Source organism: Anguilla rostrata, chromosome 7 (assembly GCF_018555375.3).
Source record: "Anguilla rostrata isolate EN2019 chromosome 7, ASM1855537v3, whole genome shotgun sequence".
Lineage (NCBI taxonomy): Eukaryota > Metazoa > Chordata > Actinopteri > Anguilliformes > Anguillidae > Anguilla > Anguilla rostrata.
The window spans coordinates 23,068,752-23,093,400 of NC_057939.1; the positions used below are offsets into that span (position 1 = coordinate 23,068,752).

A 24,649-nucleotide genomic window follows, 5' to 3' on the forward strand; every position below is an offset into this window, starting at 1 on the left:
TAGTTCTCGTACAGTTGCTTAGTTACCACCGGGGGACCTGCAGCGAACGGTGCATTCCTTAAAGAACTGTCAGCGGTAGATTGCTAAATTACTTCTTACAGATGATGGACGAAGGATCAGAGCTGTCAGTGACAATCGCCCAGGTAGTCCAGCGGTTGAAAGGAACCCATTTACATTCACAGCTGGAGAGACAGGCCAAAGTGAGTAGATAACTACCTACTACGACTGGAGGATGGGACTGCGGCCGTGTGCAGCACTAAATTGTGTTTCTGCTAAACTAGCTAGCTAGGTACCAACCTACCTGGCAAACTAGATTGTAACCAGTACTTAGTGCACATTGAAAATGTACGTTCTATTGTATACAATGGTTTGCGGGAAAACAATATTCAATTAGTTATTCAGAATAAGCTAGCCGGGAAGTTGCAAGCTTGCTTTGGTTGGTGCATAATTTTTGCAGAATAAGGTCATTATGTTCAATATTAGCCTATAACGGAGCGTCATGATCATGTCTAATATGTGACTAATGTTGGTATTTTATGCAGCCAACTATGTCTGGCTGCTTAAAAATGAACTATTTATTTTTCAGTATTGATTTCCATCGCATTGTGTACTGTACAATCGGATGGACTCCTCTGCAATGTAGCTATCTGATTAAGAATGCTCATATACAGAAATATATTATTTATTTATAATTATAAGGTGACTTGAAGTGAACATATGGACTAGAAATAAAGAATTTGTGTGAACAAGTAAAATACAGAAACCATAGCAAAACTAGATTGTAATATGCAATGGTGGGCTAAATTTTAACTGACATATTCTGGCAGAGACAGACTGAATACATAATTTATGAGGCTGGCATGCACATATTTAACCTAGTCTAGCATACTGTTCACAAAAATTGGGGAAATTAGACTAAATGAAATACATTTGAAATAGACTAACCATTCATTTTAACTTTAAAAGAGAGACTGGGAAAGGAAAGTGGCTTATGGAGTTTGATGATGATGGATATGGGTTTCAGTGAGATGTTGCTGATGTCACAATGCCCAGTCATGCTGCACTGTGGTTGGATTACAGCAGCTACCTCGAGATAATCAATGGAGTTATCCAATGAAAAGCATGCCACCATGCCAGTGTCCCCCATCTCACAGCAGACTACATGAATCCATTCCAAATTAATTCACACAAGTCTTACTCCTGCTCTGTCTCTGGTCTTTCGTTGCGTAAATAAGCCTTGACTGTATGTTTTTTTCCCCATCAGGAGTGCTTGCACAGACCCGAAATTAAGCTTGAATGTCTCAAAGAGGATGTACGGAATTTCTTAAAGAAATCAGGTAAGTCATATGCATCAGTTTGATGACAGATTGCCTTGTGATTGCCTTATGAGCCCCCACAAACCTCCTGAAGTGCACCATATGCTATGTGCTGCCCTCAGTAACACTACAATGGGGTTAGCGGTGGGCCATAGTTGTTTATGGTGAGTGGTTCCCAAACTGCACTGAGACTGTAACTAGAATGATGCATGCAATAAATGCACTGTTTAATTTAACTGACGGGAATGTGAATGGAAAGTTTGTTATATATAATGCATGTTTTTCTTCTTGTGTCTTTCTTGTCTCACCTCAACCACTTATATGACACACAGTTTGTGATGTGTGTGATGCTCTCTTGCGATACTGCACGATACTGACTGTAGGGTGTAAAATTTCAAACTTACAACCATATAGCTTAGATTCTGGTCTGCTTTGTTACCGCTAAATTTGAGCTCTTCCAGCATTATAAATGGATCTGATGAATATCAGGATACATTACATAAATGGGGTAACTTAATAACGTACAAATACATTAGAAGTACTGAAGACCTGACATATTACATATGTTTTTAGATTCGTAGATTTCTCCAACCTTCCCTCATACTCTCCTGCACCCTTGCCCCACACTCCCCTGACCCTGCAGAACTCCCCAGCTCATACGTGACATTTATCCTGTTTTATTTTTATGATTTTATTTTCCCACAGGCTGGGAGAGGAAGCTGCAGAATGCGGTGTATCGGGAGTTACACGTGTGAGTGTTGGCCCTCCCCGGAGCAAACGCTTCTCCCGCCTTTCCTCCGGGTTTTCTGCTCTATTTCAGCCACACAACATGACCAAAAAAAAAGAAAAGAAAAGGCCAGCTGGCCAGCAGGTCCGGTTCGGTGGAACTCAGATTTTAGCAGTTCTCACTTCGGAATGTTTAGACACTCTTCCTCGTCCGTAAGCTCTGCTTTCAGATACCATGGTGATAAAGTGCTGTGCTTTAGTCTTGGCGCGGTGAGGCTCTCCATGTGATTTCTGGACTGTTGCGCGTTTGGTGGATGTGTCGGAAACACAAAGCATGCACAGTTAGGCGGACAGACTCATGCATAAAGCATCACAGATCTTTGCAAACAGCCCTCAGGGGGGAACCTACCATCCTGATATGTGTATTTACATGGTTTCTTTCCAGCTAGATCATTAAGTATTATCATACAGCTATCCTATAGAATAGTGCATTCTGATTGACAGTGTCCATGTGGGGTGACACATTTAGAGCAAAGAGTTAGCATTTCACAGACTTGCACAATTATATAAATATTTAAATTCATAAAGCCAAGGACTCATCCTTCACTGAGATTGTGATTTTTTGAGTTATCCGGATGCACCGGACCCCTTATTTACGGGGTTTTTATCCGATTAACAAGTCTCTCTTTAGTCTTACTTCATTCAGCGCTGGATTTGTCCTTTTCTTACCGCTAAATTCACAAATACTGGGCTCATGCTGCCATAATGTCCGTTGAGATTGTGCATCGCCACATCAGATTGTCCTGGAAGAGGATATATGACAGGAATGTTTAAAAAAATACAAAAAGACAGAGGAAGCTTAGCAATTTAGCCCACGAGACATTTGTCCGAGGGTCTGGGCTGCTTGCATCTGTTTCTTTTACTACGTCCGGCTTTATTACCTGTCCCTGCCAATATTAACGACTCCCAGTCAGCCTGCTACATAAAAAAGTGGAATTATCCCTTCCTCTTTCTCTAACGCGAGTCGCCCGTACCTTCGTTTTAACGTGGAATGTTTACACTGCGGTGAGTGCTTTATGACACCAGACAAGTTTGAGAACTTGCTGAAGAGGTATAATCCTGTTGAGACAGACAGAGTCATTAAGTTGGATGATAAGTGGCTGAAGCTGAGAGAGAGAGAGAGAGAGGAGAGAGAGAGAATGGGTAAACAGTAAGTTTTCAGTTTTACATCTGTTCTCCTGTATGATGGGACTATGCGTGACCTGTTCTGATATGGGCAGTGTAAACAGAGGCTCTGCGAGAAGCTAAGTAAAGAGGAAGTGCTATCTGAGGTATTTCTCTGTTTTTGTGTGTGTTTAGTCTGCCCCCACCCAGCCATTTGGCTGCGCCCCCCGAGCACACGAAGGAGCCGCTGGCATACATGCGCAAAGCTCAGGTGGGTGGGTGGGTGGGTTGTGGTTTTCATACCTGACTTTTTGTTATCATTTTTTAATAACATTCTTTTTTGCTGTGACAAAATCAATCTCTTGTTATCTGTATATAGCTTTAATGTATAACTTTTAACTCGGCTTTAACATAACTTTCTCGGTGTTTGGGCAAATATAGCTGCAAATTGAGGAATTACGGAATAATATTTGTTATTGCACTGTCTCCATGGTTTGTACTGTTTTTCAGTTTCTGATAATTCATATATGCATGTACTTGATCATTTTTGTGCAAGTACAGTACATGTAAATAGTGACTGTTTACATTGAGTTTAAATGACAAAAGATTCCATTTTGGCTTCTAAGTGTATGACTTGTTGAAAGGAAATAAGGGGTGTTGGGCAAAGAAAATGTGGTAAAGCACTCCAACTTCATTGTTGAAAGGTTTTTGACAGGCTAGCTTAGCGTCTCTTGGGTAAAAGCTCTGTGTGGTGTGCTTCGACTCTGGTAATGGGATGGAAGCTCTCTGGATCACTGTCCTGTCCGAAGATGTTAGAATTAGGTAGACAGTGAAAAAAGTACAATTTTATGGAATGTCGAGCTTCTCCAGACCACCCTTTGAATATCGAGCTCATCGTTTTTGACCTTTGACCTTTAATCCCCCCCACCGTCCTCATGTGAAGCCTGTTCTCGTTAGCGTAGCAGATTGATGGTGTGTGTACACGCTCCTCCCCAGGCCAGCTGGGAGAATCGGATCCTCAAAAGCTTGAACAGCATGTGCACGGAGCTGGGCATCCCTTTGGCCCGCAAGGTAAGACATGAATGAACGCCCCGTGCACAGAGTGAAAATATTCCATAATTGCTCTTCAAACCAGGTTTAACTGGGTGAATGCTTTAGGCCCGAAGGCCCACAGCATATTAGGACCTCTAAACTCCGGTCCTGGAGGCCCACAGCATATTAGGGCCTCCAAGCTCCGGTCCTGAAGGGCCACAGTATATTTTATCTTCTAAACTCAGGTCTTGTTGGGCCACAGTATATTTGAGCTTCTAAACTCAGGTCCTCAAGGGCCACAGTATATTATCATTTCTGATCTCAGGTCCTAAAGGGACACAGTTTGTTAGAGCTTCTAATCTCAGGAACTGTAGGGACATAGTGTATTAAGACTGTATTGTTGGAACAGAGCTTCCAGCACCTCTTGCCTGACCAGGTCTGTATTCTGATTTCAGAGAAATCTGCTCAAATTCCAAACTCACTTTAGTAATAGAGTGATTCTTATGATGAATCGTGGTCTTGTGTAGGTGGGGTTCCAATTGGAGATTCAGCCCAATCTAGCCTTTGACCTATAACATAATGCAGGCTAGTATGTAGTAGAACCAATCAGATTGCAGTAAAGAAGTCTCTGTAACTTCCCCTTTTCAGATGCTCAGGGGTGAAGACTAGTTCAGTTTAAACAGCGCAATGGAACTCAGTTGAACTAAAGCAACCAGATGACAGCTGGCCTCTAGTATTACACTATCAGTATGCCTGACATGGACAAACAGCAGAACTTTTTTTAGCATGACACGTTGTTATTCACTTTTCTGTGAATGTGTTGTCCATTCATTTAGTGCAATTCTTCTGATTTCTATTCTCCAACTCGACCAATTAGATTTCCTGTGTGTTGCATGAATAGGCTGAAAGGAGATGTTCTGTTGAGAGTTTTGTCTAATTCTGTCTGTTGTTGTCTTCGCCCCCGACTCCACCCCCACCCTCAGAGATCTGCCCAGCAGCAGAAGGAGCTGATCAACAAATGGAATGAGATGGGGACAGATGAACCAGGTATCCACCCACCTGATGCATATCAAATCACGGAACGGGGTGTTCAGCTGGAAAAACTAAACAAAACAAATAAAACATTCTTATTCTTCAGGGTCACATAATTGGAGCTTGGTTATTATTTGTAATGATGATGATGATGATGATGATGGTGATGATGGGGGACATTAACAGGGCTTTGCCGTAAATGTCAGTCAGCCTACCCTGTATAAATAAAGGTAAATAATGATGATGATGATGATGATGATGATTATGATGAAGGTCCTTTTTTTCATGTTCTTCTTTCTTTATGTTTCTATTTCAAATAGTATTACATGCATTTGGAGTTTATTTAAAATCAGCTGTGTGTGTACTTTTTATGCTCGTTGTTACCCATGAGAAACGTTGTTTATGTACATTGATGACACTGTTATCGGTAAAGGGACATATGCTTACATGCTACGTGTAAACTGCCGATAAACGGCTGGGACCATTTCAAAATCATTTTTACATGCCTCCTGCACCACTGGGGGCCTTTTTCGCTCGTGCCACCCCCCCCCCCCACCACTCCTCACCGTTTCCCCATGACACTTTCTCCTGCAACATGATTTATTTATTTCTGCCCGACTGTGGAAGAAATACATTCTGAACTCAAGGGCAAACACACAGACTCAGGCCGACGTGATTTAATCTGGAGAAACTCAGTTGGTAATGCAATTCCCATCTGTAATGAATGGATGGCTGTGGGCAAGCTTTGGTTTGGGAGATATAGAAAGTGTTCATTCTCAGTGATCCCTTCCACCTCGCTGTCAGTCATAGGAGCAGATATCTCAAAGATCCTGGAATTAATCACTCCTCTTTCTCTCTGTGATTGACAGATCTGAGCCATTTCAGGCCTGTATATGCCCCTAAAGACTTCCTGGAGGTAAGTTCAACACACCGGTGTTTGGTGCAGACTGATTGTAATTCAAGCTTTATAATTCTGTTCTCAGAAAATCTGTAACCTGTCCAAGGATCTGAACATTTCGCAAGGCCTTGTGTACTGGTATTGGGTAGCACTGTGCCTCACAGCCGGGAGGTCCTTGGTTCGAATCCTGGCCGGGAGTTTGTTCTCCCCGTGTCTGCATGGGTTCCCTCCCACAGTCCAAAGACATTAGGTTAATTGGAGAGCCTAAATTGCCCCTAGGTATGAGTGTGTGAATGGTGTGTGTGCCCAGGGTGTATTCCTGCCTCTTGCCCAGTGCATGCTGGGATAGGCTCTAGCACCCTGACCCCCCTCACGACGTTGACCAGGATTAAGAATAATGTACATTATGAACTGTATATTCTGTTTATTCACCGTCATGTGCAGTTAAGCAGTGCTACGCGTGGACTCCATTTTGGACTTTAGCTTCTCTTACCCGCATCAGTGCCGCACAGTGCCGTACGTACTGTGGAACAGAGGTGCATTGGTGTGAGAGCCCTGGGTGTGGAGGGGGTCCCCGGTGGGGGTGGAGGAGACCTGACGCTCTCGTGCTTCCAGGTTCTGATCGGCCTGCGGAACCCCAATCACGACTGCAGCGACAGGGCCAGCTCCCGGTGCCACTGGGGCCTGATCCAGGTCCCCCTCAACGTCAGAGGCATCCAGCAGATGGTGAGAGGCGGGCCTTTAAAACTCCGCCCCCCTCCCGGAGCCAGGGGGAGATGAAGACCGTGCGAGTGGCTGGGTGGGCTGGAGGGGAGGTGCCGGACGGGGTCCGGGGTCCTCGTATCTCAGTCTCGTGGCCTTTCACTGGCCCTCCTCAGCGCTAGATAGATTGGGCGTTTCCATAGCAACCTAACCCGGTATTTTAGCCAAGCCCAGATATGGCGGTGGGTTTGTTTAGAGTCTACCGGATGAGCCAAACAGAAGTGAGCATTTGTATGCACTGGTTATCTATAGCCTACAATTTGCATCAGAAAATAAATAAATGTTCCAACAGCTGGACTTGCACCCAGTCATAGGATGCGTACCGTACATATTATCTCAACAAAAACGTGTTTTCAGTGTACAAAAATGACAAGTTACTCATGCATACAAAGCACTGTCTATAAGTCTTTAATTAAATATTGCTAAATCTAGGCCTGTTATTTAAATACTGATATCAAAATGAGGCCAAGTTACAACAAACAATATTGCCTATCTTGGCTCGCACAAATTAAACAAGCTCAATTCCAAAGCAATCCAAATCTGAACCTAATGTATTCTAAATTATTTCATGTAGCTTAGCCCTGTGTTTTTTCATCTTACTGTCTCAAAGGAATGTGTGTGTGCGTGTGTGCATGTGTGTACATGTGTGTGTGTGTCAACATGTGTGGAAACTGAAAATGAATGAACAGGAAGTGATGGAAGCTGTGTTTATTTTAGAGAGAAGCTTTCCCAGAACTGGGGTTGATGGCTGGCCAGTTGGGGGTTGACGATCACACTCATGTTCCCCCAGGTAAGCTGAAGTCACCCTTTTCCCTAAAAAACTAGAAAACATTCTCACAACATTTCTTTAATATTAAGCTTTTGTTTTTCACATCTGGTCAACCCTGTGAGTTTCCCAGGTTACACTTGAAACTAAATAGACCTTTCACAAAATATAAGTATGCTGCGATGTGTTCAGTTACCCTTACAGATTGACACAGCGGGTGAAAAGTGTTAATTTAGCAAACATTGAAAAATAGACATTTTGGAATGCAGAGCGGCTTTGTAGATATCTTATCATCTGATAACAACAGTCACTGGATTTTTCCAATTTGAGTTTCCATATGAACAGTTACCCGAGTGTCCAGGTGTTCAAATCAGTGGATTGAAAGTTTATGTTGTCATAGTTAATAATCTGATAATCCTTTCTTGGATAATCCTTTCTGAAACTCCATCCATGACGACAAGTTCATGTTGTCCCTCCCTGTCTTTCTCTCTCTCTCACTCTCACTGCCTTCCTCCCTTTCTCTCTCTTTCTCTCTCTCTCTCTCTCCCTCACTGCCTCCCTCTCTCTCTGTGTCTGTCTCTGTCTGTCTCTGTCTCTCTCTCTTTCTCTCCCTCACTGCCCCCCTCTCTTTCTCTCTCTCTCTCTCTCTCTCTCACTCACTGCCTCCCTCTCTTTCTGTCTCTCTCTCACTGCCTCCGTTTCTCTGTCTATCTCTATCTGTCTCTCTTTATCTGTCTCTATCTCTATCTGTCTCTCTTCATCTCTCTCTCTGTCTCCCTCTCACTGCCTCCCTCTCTCTCTCTCTGTCTGTCTGTGTCTCTCTCTCCCTGTGCAGATTTGTTTGAAGCGGAGCACGTGCGCGTCGGGAAGAGAGGTGAGCTGAGGACAGACACTCGCGGGCCCGCGTGACGCTCCGAATCGGGCCACTGACTCAGAGCGCGGGTCTCACTGCCGCGCCCCGCTCCGCCCGCGCGCCCTGATGGATCCCCCCCCCCCACCCCCCTCGTCCCGCTCCGCCCGCGCGCCCTGATGGATCCCCCCCCCCTGGATGTAAACAGTGGACCGTTCATAAAGGCCCTCTCCCTCCCCCCCCGTGCTCGTTCCCCCCTCTGTAAACTCACGCGTCACCCCCGAGAGCTCGCTGCCACTCCAGCTCAAGTGGCGGTGTCCCGGGCCGGCGGGTGCACGGGCGGAGAGGTTCCTTTAACGGGGGCGGTAAATTGAGCTGAGTGTAAACACGCGGCGGGCTGATGGAGAGGACTCAGTCCCCCCGGCTGGCTCGTAAAAGGAAAGGGAACGTACGCGGCGTCGCTCTCCTCGCGCCCCCGGGCCCCGCGTTAGCAACCGGGGGGGGGGGGGCTCTGTTTGCCAGCGGAACGCTCTCCTAAAGGCTCGGCCAATTCGGCGGCCCTCCTCCCCCCCTCGGAGAAAAGAAAGGGAACCGATAGCTTGTTTTGTTCATCTGGTCGAATCCTGCTAAAGCTTGAATGAAGGTTTCGCGTACTCTGTTTCACACACAATGGAAGAGTCTGCAGGGATGTTCTGTCGTGTTTTGGAAAGTGTGTATTTCTCACTAGCTTTTTTTTTGTACTTTTTTGTTGCACTCTGTTCTGTTTACTGGTATCAGAGCAGTTTAAAGGTGTACAGGCCTTCTGTCTCAGTGGTCTGTGTATAAGCTGACTCTGTGTGGTCAGTATGCATAAGCTGTCTCTTTGTGTTTGAGATGTTTCTGAGTGTGTCCGGGTCAGAAACCTCTCTGTCTCTCTCTCTCTCTCTCTGTCTCTGTCTCTCTCTCTGTGTCTCTCTGGCTCTCAGTGGTCAGTGAGCAGGACTCTGCAGCTGCGCAGCAGTACAGTCGGCAGGGCTGTCCCACAGGACTGCGAGCTGATCTCTGGACCCTCATCCTCAACTCAACCAATGAACCGGAGGTGAGAGCAGTCCCCCAAGCACAGACACGCACACACACACACACACACGCGCACACCCTGTGCGCACAGCTGCTGGGGTTCCCATGTTCCCTCTCTTCTCAAATCAGATGTTACAGTGGCACTGCAGTTAATGATTCTCCCCTTACTTTCATCTCACTGGCTGCTGAAGGTTGGCTGGACCAGTCTGGTCTGCAGCTTATGAAAGTTTGAATTTACAATGTCCTCTGTGGCTATTTATGCGTATTTATACATTAACACATTCATGGGTATGTGTTTATGTTTGGGTATTTATGCATATTTATACCTTTTAGTATTTATGGATATGCATGCATTTATGGGTAGGTTGTGTATTACTGCATGGGTATTTATGCATAGCTATGCTTCTGTGTATTTATGAGTATTTGTATCTGTATGATGTCACCATTTATAATGTTACCCGTAGTCTCTGTTCACAGGCTATATCGCCATCTAGCGGTAGCGCATTGTTACTGCCGCACACTAGCGAGGGAGCCTCTCTCCCAGTCAGTGAGTGAGGGTGGTGGGACCCACAAGTAAGGCTGCTTCCTACAGGCCCTTTCAGAATGAGTATCTTACTGGGATCCACATGCACTTGGTTTATTCCACCCAGACAGTGCAGTCTTCAGTACACCCTCAGGCCCAGGGCTTCTGTTCACTTATGGAAATACATACATTGCAATATACTGTAAATATGTGGACGTGTTTGAACATTTATTTCACAACAGTGCATTTTTAAAAGGACACGTTACAATGTCTGACAGTAGCAATCATTTGTACATGTGCCCGCATATTGTGAAGTGCTGCTATGTCTTGAGGATATATCTCTCGCTATATTTTCAGTATATTCTGTTTCCATGGTTTCTGACCTCGTGTCTGAGTGCAGAAAGGCCGATGGCTTGACCCCTCTCCTTTACGGCTCTCGCGGCTCGGGCCTGCGTTCCCGAAGCCGGCTCCGAAGGATGCATCTTGGCTATAAATTAGCCCGGGCCGTGTTTACAGGAGACGGCAGTAACCTGTCTCGCCGCCTGGGTGCCAACGTAATCAAAGCGAGGCCGTTTCGCAGAGCGCCTCGAACACAGAGGGCCGTGCTCCATGTGTGGCGATGGGCCGATCTCCCCCCGCGTTTGTATAAGGCAGCAGTCAGCGCGCTCAAACACCGCCCGCGGGTGGGGAAGATGGATCCCCTCGGAAAGTTCTGGATGGAAACGCCGCCTGGACACTGTGTCCTCGCGCAGTCACCGGGAAGAACAAACAGTGTCCCGTAAACCTGCGCTTTAAAAGCCGACGGAGGAGACCTCCTGGCTTTAGCGGAGCGCTACGAGAAGCGGTCCGAAACGGTCCCCAGATCTGTCGTGCGTGATTACGCTACTCATCGCCGATGCTTATTGGGATGTAACAATAGCCGCCGTTGACGTGATCTCAGTCACGCTTTCCGGAATGTTCTCCCTGACATTCTTGCTCGGCCTTCATTTCTCTCCCACCTTCTAGCGGAGTCCGTTTCCCACAATCCTTCATGTTTATCGAGGTCAGGACGCTTTAGAGGTGGCGTTCTAGTGGATTGATGCTCCAGAATGTTCTTCGCCTGCTTGAGAAACGGGTCGTCCCGAGCGTGATTCCTCTTTCGCAATGGGAGTCTGTATGCCCCCCTGTCAGACCGCTCGTCTAGTTTACTTCCCAGACATAAAAAGTGACACATAGGTCGTTTTTTGCTGTAGGGAAACACTGCTGTTTGCCGGCAAAGTAAAGTTTGCAGCCGTTACTTAATACACAGTGAGCAATGAGACTTCCTGTAGAAAATCATTTGTAATTTTATATTTTTCAAAGTTTAGATTTCAAGATTGCGATGAATTATTCAACTTAGTGTCAGAGAATTTATGACTCTGCCTCAGAATAATTAACATTTTTAAAAGGATTAAAAATTATAATGTGATGTATTTTCTGTTATGGTTGGTTAGTTGTGATATATGAATATGAATTTAGAAGACGTAAGTATTTCATAATCCTATTAACTTGAATAGCAGCTGCTGGGTAGGATTTAGTGTTTATCAACAGTCAGTTGGGCAGCTGTTTATAGTGAACTCCCTGCACCCGGTAAACCTGATTGACCACAGGAGTTTCATTATTAAACATTATTATAAATGGGTGAACTTGGAGAGGACACAAGCTCTTCCTGCCCCCTGGATTTAAATGTGCTTAAAGGAACATTTTAAAATGTTTGTCTCCCCCAATTTGCAATGCCCAGTCATATTTTTATCACCAGTTGGGGAGAATACAGACAAGGGTGCTCTATTCTCCTGTCAGGCATGTCATGTTAGCCTCCATTCTTATGACGTTCCACATTGCTAGTCGGGTTCTTTTAGACATGAGGCGGAGGAAGACTCTTTGCGTGCGGCTCAACAGGCAAACCTGTGGGCGCCCGACTGGCCAGCGAGGCCACCGGTGAGAGAAGAGGTGATGTCATCCCAGCTGGCCAACTGAAACCATCCCAGCCGTGGGCGACGCTAGAGCTAACTTAGCGTCGCACCGCGGAGCTGCTGGCAGCGGCCGGCACCGTCCGGATTCGACACCTGACTGTGGGGCCCATTCATGCAATAAAGCAGTGATGTAGCCGACATGAGGTTGTAGTTTTCAGTAAACGAATGGCTAGCTTGTGTCTCTGTACATTTTGGAGTGTACAGAGAGGAATAGAATTACTAGAATTGCTTCATTTTTCCCAGGGGGGAGTTCAGGGAAGCGCACGCTCTCATCTGAAACTTTTGATGACGCTGCTTTTTTTCGAAGTCCACTGGTTAATCTTGCGTAAAACGCGGTCGGAACAGGACGTCCGTGGGCAGTTTGCGGAGGCAGCCTTCGGACGCCCGTCTGCCCGGAGGGCCCGCCTACCGACAACCGATTCGGCCAATCGCGTGCCTTCCCGTGGGACTGGCATGGGATCCATCCACACGCAGTTCCTTAAGATGAGCTGCTGGCCCGGCCGCAGCGCAGATCGTACTTAATTTAGCCGGAGCTGCAGCTGCCGCTGGGGTCAGGCCCCCTGTCCCGTTCGGGGAACGCAGTGTCAGAGGTGCTGGGACGGCCCCCTGCTCGCGGTCTGTCCCTTTCGAACCCTGGGGAGATGTTTTGACTCCCCTCTGACGCAGCCCAGGCACGTTTTAAGCCCCGCTTTCGTATCTCGGCGTGTCTGGAGGAGTGCGTCTCTCCTCCGCGCCCTGCGCATCGCTCATCTGTCCGTCCGTCCATCTGTCCCTCTCTCCTCCCTTTCCCTCTCTCCGTCTGTCCCTCTCTCCTCCCTTTCCCTCTCTCCGTCTCCCTCTTTCCTCCATTTCCCTCTCTCCGTCTCCCTCTCTTTCCCTCTCTCTGTCCCTCTCTCCTCCCTTTCCCTCTCTCTGTCTCCCTCTCTCCTCCCTTTCCCTCTCTCCATCTCCCTCTCTCCTCCCTTTCCCTCTCTCCGTCGCTTATTGCCGTGTCTCCTTTCTGTCAGGGCCCTCTGTTCTTTCTCTCGTGTTCCGTAATTCCGATAGCTGGACTAATCTCCTTCTGAGCAGGGAGTGAGGGACTTTGATTTATTCCCGCCTGCTCCTGTCTAAATACTGCACAAAACTGAAACTCAGCAGGACAAACTCACTGTTGGCTTAAAATAACATGTTATTTATATAGTGCCTTTCATACCTGACTATTAGACAAATAAGAAATAGAACAATGAAAACTAAATAGATTGGGGATATACTACGCAAATAGATTTTATGCACCCCCCCCCCCCAAAATAAAGACGTTATTCAAATGTAAGTACTAAAGTATTGCTATATTTTTGGGGATTGTGCACTACAGGCTCTTCATGCACAATGCAGTTTCAGTGCGTAAAGTTATACTCTCTTTTTAGGATGTCATGCACTACGAACAGCTGAAATCTGCAGTGATCATTCACGACCTTCTGGTGGACAACTTAATCTACAAGGTGAAACACCCCTTTGGAAACACGCTCATTCATAATTAACGCGCTCATATAGCGGGTTGCTTGTTCAAGGACGTGAGCATTCATACCTCATAAATTCATACGGCGGAAGGTTCCTTATTATTTCATTTATTTTGGATTTTATGAGCTGGAGCCATTTTAATCAAAGGGTTTGTTTGTGTATGTTTGCGATGCCAGATTCTAATTCCAGGAGAAATCGCATCCCACGGCTCACCTGATGATGTTTCTGTTAAAAATAAAGCGAGACGCTAAATTAATATAAATAATGCAGCGCGATATAATGGGGTCAAGTGCCGATGCTTAATGGTGGGATGCAATATTAATGCAGGTCTGTTTGTTTTAACAAACCAGTTTCAGTGGATGTTTAGCAAAGTGAATTTAGCAAAGTGAAATCCCTGTCTGCGCTGAAAGACTCAGTTCAGTGGGCTTGGTTTGTGTGACACGCGCGTGTAAAGTGCTCTTCCGGGTCAGTGCTGGAGACTTCATCTCGTTTGAGAAGGCACCGTTTTCAAAAGCTCATCTTCTAGTTGCCATTTACACTGTGCATGTGATTGTTTGCGTGGTGATAAGGTAATGCTCTGTCACTGTGCTTGTGCTTATGTGCTTGTGTTTATTCACTTCTTGTCCTGCAAAGCTTTTCTCGTTTTTCGAATCTTATGAAAGGCGCAATGTGTGTCCCGTTGCGATGGGCTCCTCTCCTTAGATGAGACTCTCCTCGTCTGCGTGGAGTGCAGTTGAAATGCGCTCTCTCTTTCCCTTTCCCCCCAGGACGTGAAACTCACAGCCAGTAACGATGACTACTACTTTGTGTTTGAAGACTACTTGTATCAGGTGGGTGTGAAGCAGGGGGCCGAGCGTATGTTAATCAGACGACCCGTGCGTCTGCGTTTATGGGGACGTCGGTGTCCTCCAATCACTGTTCTGACAGAGGGGAAAAATGCTGTTTGGATCTTCTCCTCTTTCATAAACCGGACAACCGCTTTCAAAACCAGGCCGCTGCAGTTTCGAAGCTTCCGCTGCTAACCGTTACATTACAGGCATTTAGCAGACGCTCTTATCCAGAGTGACTTACACAACTTTTAACATAGCATTTACATTGCATCCATTTATACAGCTGCATATATACTGAAGCAATGCAGGCTAAGTACCTTGCTCAAGGGTACAACGGAAGTGTCCTACCCAGGAATTGAGCCTGTGCCCTTTAGGTTACAAGCCCAGTTCCTTACCCGTGACACTACAAACCGATGTCAAAGTAAACGGAGTAGAGTGTTTTATACGGAGAGGGAACGTCCTTCGGGGGAAATGAATCTGTTTCTCCTGGCTTTTCAAACCGGGCGTCGGATGTGTGGGAGTCACTCCGCCCCGCAGCCCCCGCCCGGCGTGCGTCTCCCCCTCTTCGTTTCCGCGTGACGATGTGCAGGTTTGCTCGGGGACCCGAGCGATTTATGCCCGGGCGTGTGACGCGTCTGGATTTGTGGGGACGGGAGTTTCGGGAGGCGCGAGAGTTATGGCGGGGAACGACGGGGGGGGGGGGGGAAGAAAAAGAAAACTTTGCTAACTCCTTTACTAACGCTGGGCCAATGGTCCATGCAATGCCCCTCATTTCATTTTGCATGCGCGGCATGAATTCACTTTATCGCCCTTATCGTTCTTTGTGAATAAATATCGCTTATGAAAGGGATCAGTCAGCCTTCCTTGCAGCGCTGATAGCGTGGCTAAGTAAAGTGCTCACACATCGTTTTAATATCATTGCACCTCCCAGTAACATAGACGTCCCCACACATTCATGTGCTGCTCTGATGCAGAAGCCACACTGGACAAATATGGTGGGCAAATATGGGGATTAAAAAAAAAATCATTCTGTGGACAAATATTGGAAGTAATGTAAGCTGCAAATGTTATACAATATTATTATGATACTGCATTAATACGACTGCCTGGTAGTTGAACAATGTGGTCTGACTCATTCAAGCTAAATGAGCAAACGGCTAAGCCTGTAGATAACAGTCTTCGTGAAACACAAAAAGTTATATCAATATGAGAGCTGGCCCATATGGATTATGGGAAATGTATTTTTTTTCTTTATTTCATGCGAAAGCAGTGTTTTCATGATTTCATGATGTTCAGATTATTGCCCCATAGAGATATTCATCAGCTCAGCTCCACTGATTTATTGCATGACATATTTTTATGAATTCATTTTTTAATATCAGGAATCTGGTTTAATATCTGATATCTGGTTATTCTCTCTGTTTCAGGGTTTTAAATGCATACATAAGCCAGGATAAGTCATTTGCCTCTTCTGAAAGACCACTTGTAATATGTAGGAGCTGCACATACTGTAATACTGCAGGTGAATCTGTGTGGTGTGTCTGTGGGCACTGGGCAGCAGTGGAGTAAAATGGTTAGGAAACTGGGTTTGTAACAGAGGTTGCAGGTTCAGATCCCAGGTTGGACACTGCTATTTCAGCCTTGAGCGAGGATACTTAACCTAAACTGCCTAAGTCCACGTCCAGCTGTATAAATTGATCATGTATTTTAGAAAAGAGAAAATCTGTATGTCGCTCTGGATAAGAGCATCTCCTAAATGCCTAAATACCATAATCATAATATAATGTGATGTCATATAATGTAATGTGATACAATGTAATGTAATACAATAACACAATACAGTGTGATGTTTTGAACTGTCCTGACAGGTCTTGCTGTGTTTTTCACGGGACACCGCGGTGCTGGAGCACTTCAGCTACAATAGCGCCACCCCTCCCAAATCATACATCCGAGGTAACATTGACCTTGCGTCGTATACACCCCACATTATATATACTGTACATTCTGTATTAAACCAAAGGTAAAGTAAGGAATGTATCTTTGCTGTGTATATTTGGTAGTGTAATCCCATGCGTACTGTATATGAGAAGAACAGAACATGGCTGCCTGCTATTAACACTGTGATTTCCAACAGAAAAGCAGGGAAAAGAAGACTATGCTGTGGTTTATCCTCCAAATGGTAAGAGTACTGTTATATTTGCTACTTCTTCTAACATTGAAATAAAAAAAACAAATACTTAGTACTAGTGGCAACTAAGCACATACCAAAGAAATATCCAGATAAATGCACAAATCATGATAGATTTCTGTAATTAAAGCTGTTTTTTTTGGTAATTTCAGTGAAAACTTGCTGTTTTTTTGTAGGTGTTATACCTTTTCATGGCTTTTCCATGTATGGTGAGTCTGCCTGTTCCGTTGTACTTTGACTATAATAAAAATGTTTATTAAACTGTAAGGTTCTGTAAAATAGTATGGGGTCCTCATAGTGGTATGTGTGTTGAACGAGGTCCCTATATGGGGTCCCCACAATGATGTGTATGTTGAATGAGGACCTTGTACGGGGTCCTCACAGTAATGTGTGGGTTGAATGAGATCTTTTATGGGGTCCCCACAGTGACGTGTGTCTTGAAAAAGGTCCCTATATGGGGTACTCACAGTGATGTATGTGTTGAATGAGGTCCCTATATGGGGTCCTCACAGGGAGGTGTGTGTTGAATGAGGTCCCTATATGGGGTCCTCACAGGGAGGTGTGTGTTGAATGAGGTCCCTATATGGGGTCCCCACACTGATGTGTATTTCCTCTCCAGTGGCCCCTTTCTGCTTCCTGTACAATGAGCCGTCCAGACTTTACAGGGTCTTCAGAGAGATGTACATGCGCTACTTCTTCAGGCTTCACTCCATCTCCTCCTCACCCTCAGTGAGTACAGTGCGCAAGGTCATTTCAACTTTGGACCACCTAGCCTTGCGTCGTCAAATGTCAACACAAGTACTAGCTAGCCTAGCAACGAATTCGTATGAAAATATTTTGGGGATGACATGTCTCCCTGCTCCCCTCCCCCAGAACCTATGCACATGATATGTGGGTATCAGAAATGTAAAAGTGTGTATGTGTGTGTTGTGTGTGTGTGTGTGTGTGTGCGATTGCAGGGGATTGTGTCGCTCTGTCTGCAGTTTGAGAAGTTGCTGCAGACACACCTTCCTCAGTTGTTCTACCACCTGCGTGAAGTCGGAGCGCAGCCGTGAGTTTCCTTCTGTCTGCGCCTTACCTGTATAGCTCACCTCCCCATTATCAGCTTTAAAAAGACACACACGCAAGCTTGCATGCACACACACACACACAAACACACACACACATACACGCACGAGCGCATGCAAGCGCATGCAAGCACACACACACACACGTGCATACACACACACACACACACACAAACACACACACACATACACGCACGAGTGCATGCAAGCACACACACACACGTGCATACACATAAACACACACACACACACACACATGCGCATACACGCACACACACGCATACTCACACACACGCACACACAGAAACAAGCACACACACGCAGGCACGCACACTCACACAAACGCATGCACGCACACATGCATTTCTCATTATCACACTAAAATAACAACTTTTCTAGTTACACCACAGCAACCTTATCTGAGGGCAGATATTTCTGCATCGTACACTTTCTGTATCTGTTATATATATTACTGGACAAATGTAGATAAAGTTCCTCAGTGGTACAATTGCACTGTAGGCACTTGATTCATTTGCCTCTTGCTCTTAGGTAATAATTAATTACCTAAGTAATTAAGTAACTATTAATGAGTAATGGATGGATATATTAATTCAATTATTCTTATTATTGTTTCATTTGACAGATTGTCTTACCCAGAGCAACTTACAAAGCTTTCATGCTAATGTACACACATTATTATTATCTTGAGAGCATTAAAGAAAAAGGACAAGCACAGAATATTAAGAAACGTTAGTGATTAAGCATAAAACTGAGAAATTAAGTGCGTCACCTAAACCATGATTAGTGTACACATGGTTAAAGGAAGATAGTACCTTCTCGTAATGGATTGCCTTAGACTGACCCGTCTGAGTAAGTATAGTGTAACCTTACATTGTATTTACAAATATGTAGAGTGCCAGTGTGACACAGTGGTTGGGTGACTGGGCCTCTGACTGAAGGGTTGTAGATTCAATTTACCGGCCGGGCACTGCCATGGTATCCTTGAGTGAAGCACTAAACCTGAATTGCTTCAGTAAAATATCCGGCTGTACAAATGGATTTTATGTAAAAAGAATGTAAGCTGTGTAAGTCATTCTGGATAAGAGCATCTGCTAAATGCCTAAAATGTAAACTAATGCCTCACAGCACTCTGTAACACTATATCAAAGTCCATCAGGGTATTGGGTGCTACTTAGCCATTGAGGTTCACCCCATACATGGAGTGACAGGTGTCTTACGTAAGTGAATATCTGTGTTTTTAACAGCTCAGCAAAGAAAGAATAACATAATAAAAAATGTCCCTATCTGGAATGAGAACCAAGCTGGTCAATTGGCTTTAAAAGCATTTCAGTGTTGCAGCTCCATCTAGTGGCAGTACGCCACATGTACACTTTCAGGAAAGTTCCATCTGACATTTCAAATGTGTGTTGATAATGCACCCCAATGCATGCATCACTTTTAGTTTATATTTACATATATGTTGAGATCAATGTAATGAAAAGCAATCACTATGTGTATTAAATTCTACCACATTATTCTAATTGTACTTTCATATCCCTTGTTGACATGCTTAAAACTTTCTACAGCCATTTTAACATTGTGCTGTGTTATTTTTCCCTCCCAGAATTGTATAATAATTCTAACAATTAAGAAAAATATGTTAACTCACTCTGAAATGTTCTAAATACAATCAAACATGTATAGAAATCAAAACAAAACAGCAGTCATGATTGATACTGTTTCCTACATTTTCATTAGGTGCCTACATTTTGTGAGCTTGATAAGCACTGACCGTGTAGCCTCAAAATTCTCCCATGATGCACTGCAAGGATGAGTGTCTGGTTTTGATATGCAATGCATTCATATAAAAGATTAGAAGCTCCTGGGAGGAATTCTAAAGGAACATGGGAACAGCAGTTTTAATTTTCTTTAGCATTTTTAAAAAATAAAAGTTGAGAGTGATGGTGAGGGATTGTGAGTGAGTGTACAGTTTCTCTGGGTGCTGGTCTTTCGCAGGTTGCGTATCGCCTTTAAGTGGATGGTGCGGGCCTTTTCTGGTTACCTCTCCACCGATCAGCTCTTGCTGCTGTGGGACAGGGTTCTGGGATACGACTCTCTGGAGATAGTGGCAGGTACGCATACCTTCGTCATTCACGTCAGCCGTGATTGGCTGTCTTCTCTCTTTTTTATTTGTTCTTCGCCGTTCTGGTACAAATACTTTTCTTTGCTTAGCAGTCGTGTGACATGGAAGCCTTGTGTAACTGATGTTTGACGCATTAACCATTTGAATATGCCCTGAGGTGGCTCAGTGGCCCCAAATGCTCACTGGCAGGGGTACCCTACATCCTGTTTAAAAACCTGCTTGCTGGACCACCACATTATCTCGCAAAACTAAATCAACAATGTGAGCTAGAAAAAAGAACAAGTCTGTATTTGTATTTGGGTAACAAATATATTGAAGCTTGGTTATTATGTGTATGTGTGTGACATGTGTGCTTTGATATGAGTGTGGTTCGTTTGTTCAAAAAGCTTCATCACCTGAACAGCATTTCCCAGCAGTAGCTCCGTAGAGGTGCATTATGGGTAATTCCATTCTTCTCCCAGTCCTGGCTGCAGCTGTTTTTGCTTTCCGAGTGGAGAACCTGATGGAGGTGATGTCACTGGCCGCAGCTGAGGTGAGTGTGTGCCGCTCGCTGTACCACCAGCACGGTGTGTGTTTCTCAGTGTCCCACCTATAGAGACTGCAGTGGCCCTCTCCTTACCTCTCATCTGCATTTAACTCTCCCAAGTCCCCCTCCCCAGATTTTCAGATGAAACTGATAGTTATATTAACGTGCACATGCGTGGATGTGCCTGTGTGTCCCCAGGGCTCTGTACTCCACAACTTTTGATTTGTATTCAAACAATTCACATGTGGATAAAGTGCAGATTCTCATCTTTTATTAAAGAGTATTTTGGTTTCACCATGTAGAAATTATTGCTTGAATACTGCTGCTATCAGCAGTTACATCATCAGGGAAGACAAATGGGTCAGTACCTGCTACTGACATACATGCCCAAGCCATAATACCCTCACCTCATCTTTCACACGAAGTGGTATGTTTTGGATCTTGGGAAGTTCCTTTTGGTCCCCTCACTCTGCTCGTCATCTCTCTGGTTCATGTGAATCTTGGTCTTATCTGTCCACAAGACTTTTTTCCAGAAGCCTGCAGGCTCTTTTATGTATTTCTTAGCAAACTGTAATACCTGGCCATCCTTTTTTTGTAGCTAACTAGTCATTTGCATTGCAGCCTTTGTCATTCTGTTTGTGAAGTCTTCTGTAGACAGAAGACATTAGTCACTGACAAATCCGCACATGCCCCCTAAAAAGCGTTTCTGATCTGTTGGACAGGTGTTTGGGGGTTTTCGTCATTATGTTGACAATTCTTCAATCGTCTGTAGAGGTCTTCTTGGCTTACCAAGTCCTTTGCGATTACTGAGCTCACCTGTGCTCTCGTTGTCCTTAATGATGTTTCAAACCGTTATTTTGGTAAGCCTAAGGTGTGGCTTATGTCTCTGACTGTTTTTTCTCATAAATGGATACCTTGACTTTCATTGGCACTAATCTGGTCCCCATGTTGACAAACACCAATAACAGACTTCAAAGGCAATAAAAAGGCTAGATACTGAAAGCTCTCTTATACCTGCACTAAGGAAACAACTGAACACACCTGACTAATAAGAAACACATGTGAAGCCATTTGTCCCAAACATTATGGTGCCCTGAAATGGGGGATCTACAGTATGTATTAAGTGCTGTAATTTATATATGGTGAAACCAACATGTATAAAAATACCATTGAAGACAAGCTGAGAATCTGCACTTTAACCACATGTGATTTGTTTGATTATAAATCTAAAATTGTGTTTAGAGCCAAAGCAACACAAAATATGGATTTATCCCAAAACATACACGTTATATATAATATATATATATATATATATATATATATATATGTGTGTGTGTGTGTGTGTGTATGTATGAATGTATGTTTATAGTTTTAATTATTTTTAGTCTTCTCTTTAAGGATATTGAAATGAAGAATATCATGTTTTCTCCTCTCCCCCAACACTTCCCTGAGTGCTGTTCAGAGTGATGCCATTTGGGATGAGGGTTTCCAAGGCTGTGTATGTGCCTAGTAAAATGGCTCCTCTTGTCCCGCCCCCCTGGCCATGATTGACAACTGCGGTTTATGTGAAGCTGAACTTGGAGTGTGATACTGACCCTATATTGAGGTGCTGTCAGACATTATTTGCTTGCTCATGTACCATCTGGTTCTCTGGAGAAGGTATCGTAACATGGCTTTATTTTTAGCCCTGGGCCGGGGTGAAATCGTAGACTCCTTCTGTAAACTTGATAGGTCACTAAATTTAATCCTTAATCCCGAAAGGCCAAGGCGGAGAACAGCGTATTGGCTGCTCGGTTGCCAGGATGAACACGTATCACATCAAAGTGCAATCAAAGGGGCTTTTTTTCTTGGTCGAGGAAGAAGTTTTATCGTTTTTCAAAACGCTCTTTAATAATCGCAAATGTGTTGGAGCCTCGGAAGTTCCGTGCGGAACTCCTAATCGTTTCCGAGTGGGAGGATAACGGCTGGGCGCTTCGGCGCTTCTCCCCCGCAGGCAGTCCTCGCTGACCTTTCAACTCTGAAGGTCATGCCGCTGCTCCAGATCTTCCTGTTTGCCACGGCCACCTGAGGGGCGCCAGGGAGCAGGGGGGCGCCAAGCCGTTCCCACGGCAACGGAGCAGCCGTCCGTCACGACCCCCACCCTGTCCGGGATACAAAACACGCACATTATTACTTATTTATGTATGGCTATCCATGTCCGACACATTTGTCTGCTCAATTGAGCAGAGTGCTTGATCATATTCACCCAGCATGGAATGTAAAATATGTCCTTATATACCTCATAGTGTATACAGTGTAAATATATTCCAGTATGTAGTATTCCTACTTATAACCTTGATATATAACCCTCCTAGAGAGGATTAAACTGTAATATATATAGTACATAATTGCCAATGCTTCTAACTCCAAAGTGTGTAATCTAAGCAGAATTTGCATGGGACACTGTATAGCATTACACTGTCGCTATTGACAGGATCCAGATCTGTGTGCGGAAGTTTTTCAGCATTGAGCGTTAATGAGGTGTTGCCATTAGTTTGTTCTTACCACCAGCGCCCATTTAGCCAGTGCTGAGTGCTGAGTCTGCAGGAGAGCATGTTTCATTGATTTTGTAGTGCCATAATCGTCTGTATTTATCAACCTAGGAATGTACCTTTACCTCACAAGCAATCACTGGGAAATAATTGTCATTTTCCTCATTTTTATGACCACCTATGAAAGTGTTTATTGACATTATTTTTTGTTTATTTAATAACTGAATAAGATGAAAAGGACAAGCGGTACAGGTGGGTGATGTACGGAGCTGAGTTACCCAGGAGTATCTGGTGGTGCCCGCCATTATCCAGGCACCTCTCTCCATGATCCTTGGACTCACACACTGAGCTCATCACAGGAACAGAGCATTTTAGAGTCTAATTAGTACGCTGATTAAAATGAACCATAGTGGGACTAACGCTGTGCCCAGGTCTGGCCGTCCAGCGAGGTTGCTGTTTTCTTCTACGGAACCCCCTGAGTGGAACGCTGATCAGAGAACAGGAGGCGTGCTGAGTTGCCTTATCGAAATCTGCGGGACCTCCACTCCACCACTGAACCGGGGTCAGCCAGAACCTGCGGAATTACAAGGCCACTGACCCAGAGGGACACTGACCTTCCCACAGACCTCCACAGTCAGTTGACTGAAAGCGCGTGTTGACCATGTTTAGCCGAGCACCATGTCTTTGAGAAAAGGTGCAGTATGAAAGCCTTACCCCAGGAAGCTTGTTTTGTAGAAGGATTCTGTCGGCTTCCCTCAGGCGATTAAGTTAATTAGCAGATACAGACTACAGTTCTCCACTCAACTGGGGAGATATCTTGATTTAGGGCGTCCCACGGTTTGGTGATGCAAGCACCACTATTTCTGTTCCGTGCAGAAGCTCCAGGGCTCCAGCCTGTCTTTATAGCCTGTGTGTGATGGTATCGCTGACCCCTGACCTTTCCTCCTGTTCGCAGCCAGTGTCAAAGACGAGACGCGTTATGAAACAAGTTTTTATTTATTTTTATTTCCCAGGAGAAAATAAATGGATAAACGCTTGTTCCACCGCAAATCCACAAATGAAAATAAATTGAAGAACTCTTTTCCCACAGTCCCTTGTGAAATTACTCACCTCTGGCTCTACTTTTTGCAGGAAGCCAAACGAATATCTCGGCAGTGTAGGGCAGACTGCCAGCTGTTCTCTGCAATATGGAATCTTTGTTCATGGCTAAAAAGCCGTAAACATACACGTTATGATTTAGATGATGAAAATGATAATATTAATGCATGTCAAGTTCCAGGCTTACTTGCTTATTTTATCTCCTGTCCTAGGTTTACGTTGCAAAGTCGTCGTCTCAAAATAAAGTAGTATCTATTGTCTTTACAGTCAAAGGTTTCTCAGTGTCTCCCTCACAGTCTGTTAAGAACCCTGGTTTGACCCTGTTCAGCTGACACATTGTGGCAACCACCCTGTCCTTCAGGTTCTCCTTTTGCGACATCAGAAGAACCCGCCCCTTCCTCACCCAAGAGGCTACAGAGTTACTCGAGCGAGCCTTTATAATCTGTCATCTGGACTACTGTGAGCCCTCGCTGGCTGGCCTACCGGCCTGTGCCAACAGACCACTGCAACGGGTCCAGGATGATGCTGCTCACTTGGCCTTCAACCTGCCAAAATGCATACGTGCTAAGCCACTTTTAACCACTAGCTTGAATTGCTGCCTGCATTCATTTCAAATCTAACACTGTTATGCTAAGCTGTGAATGGTACAG

The 24,649-nt window shown here is 44.8% G+C and overlaps 1 protein-coding gene and 1 long non-coding RNA gene across 2 annotated transcripts in view; one reads left to right on the forward strand and one right to left on the reverse strand.

Annotated features, from left to right (window-relative positions):
- On the forward strand, positions 1-24,271 carry tbc1d19 (TBC1 domain family, member 19). Its single transcript, XM_064343825.1, has 21 exons — positions 1-200; positions 1,265-1,337; positions 2,022-2,067; positions 3,402-3,477; positions 4,203-4,277; positions 5,222-5,285; positions 6,140-6,186; positions 6,784-6,894; positions 7,648-7,720; positions 8,532-8,570; positions 9,512-9,624; positions 13,523-13,597; positions 14,384-14,446; positions 16,315-16,399; positions 16,581-16,625; positions 16,811-16,843; positions 17,254-17,363; positions 17,594-17,685; positions 19,718-19,833; positions 20,306-20,376; positions 22,364-24,271. The coding sequence occupies exons 1-21, from the start codon at positions 102-104 to the stop codon at positions 22,436-22,438; spliced, it is 1,581 nt and encodes a 526-aa protein (XP_064199895.1). The 5' UTR covers positions 1-101; the 3' UTR covers positions 22,439-24,271.
- LOC135259428 (uncharacterized) overlaps positions 24,044-24,649 on the reverse strand; it is a 3,987-nt gene continuing 3,381 nt past the window's right edge. Inside the window, exon 3 of the long non-coding RNA XR_010331274.1 lies at positions 24,044-24,107. This is a non-coding gene — a long non-coding RNA (uncharacterized LOC135259428). The remainder of the gene's footprint in view (positions 24,108-24,649) is intronic.

What these genes read in the sequence shown, in the direction of transcription:
- tbc1d19 (XM_064343825.1), top strand. Translation starts at nt 102, where the DNA reads ATGATGGACGAAGGATCAGAGCTGTCAGTGACAATCGCCCAGGTAGTC. An exon ending in GCATCCCTTTGGCCCGCAAG is followed by an intron (nt 4,278 to 5,221) that starts GTAAGACATGAA and finishes CCCCACCCTCAG; the next exon opens with AGATCTGCCCAGCAGCAGAA. An exon ending in CTCTCTGGAGATAGTGGCAG is followed by an intron (nt 19,834 to 20,305) that starts GTACGCATACCT and finishes TTCTTCTCCCAG; the next exon opens with TCCTGGCTGCAGCTGTTTTT.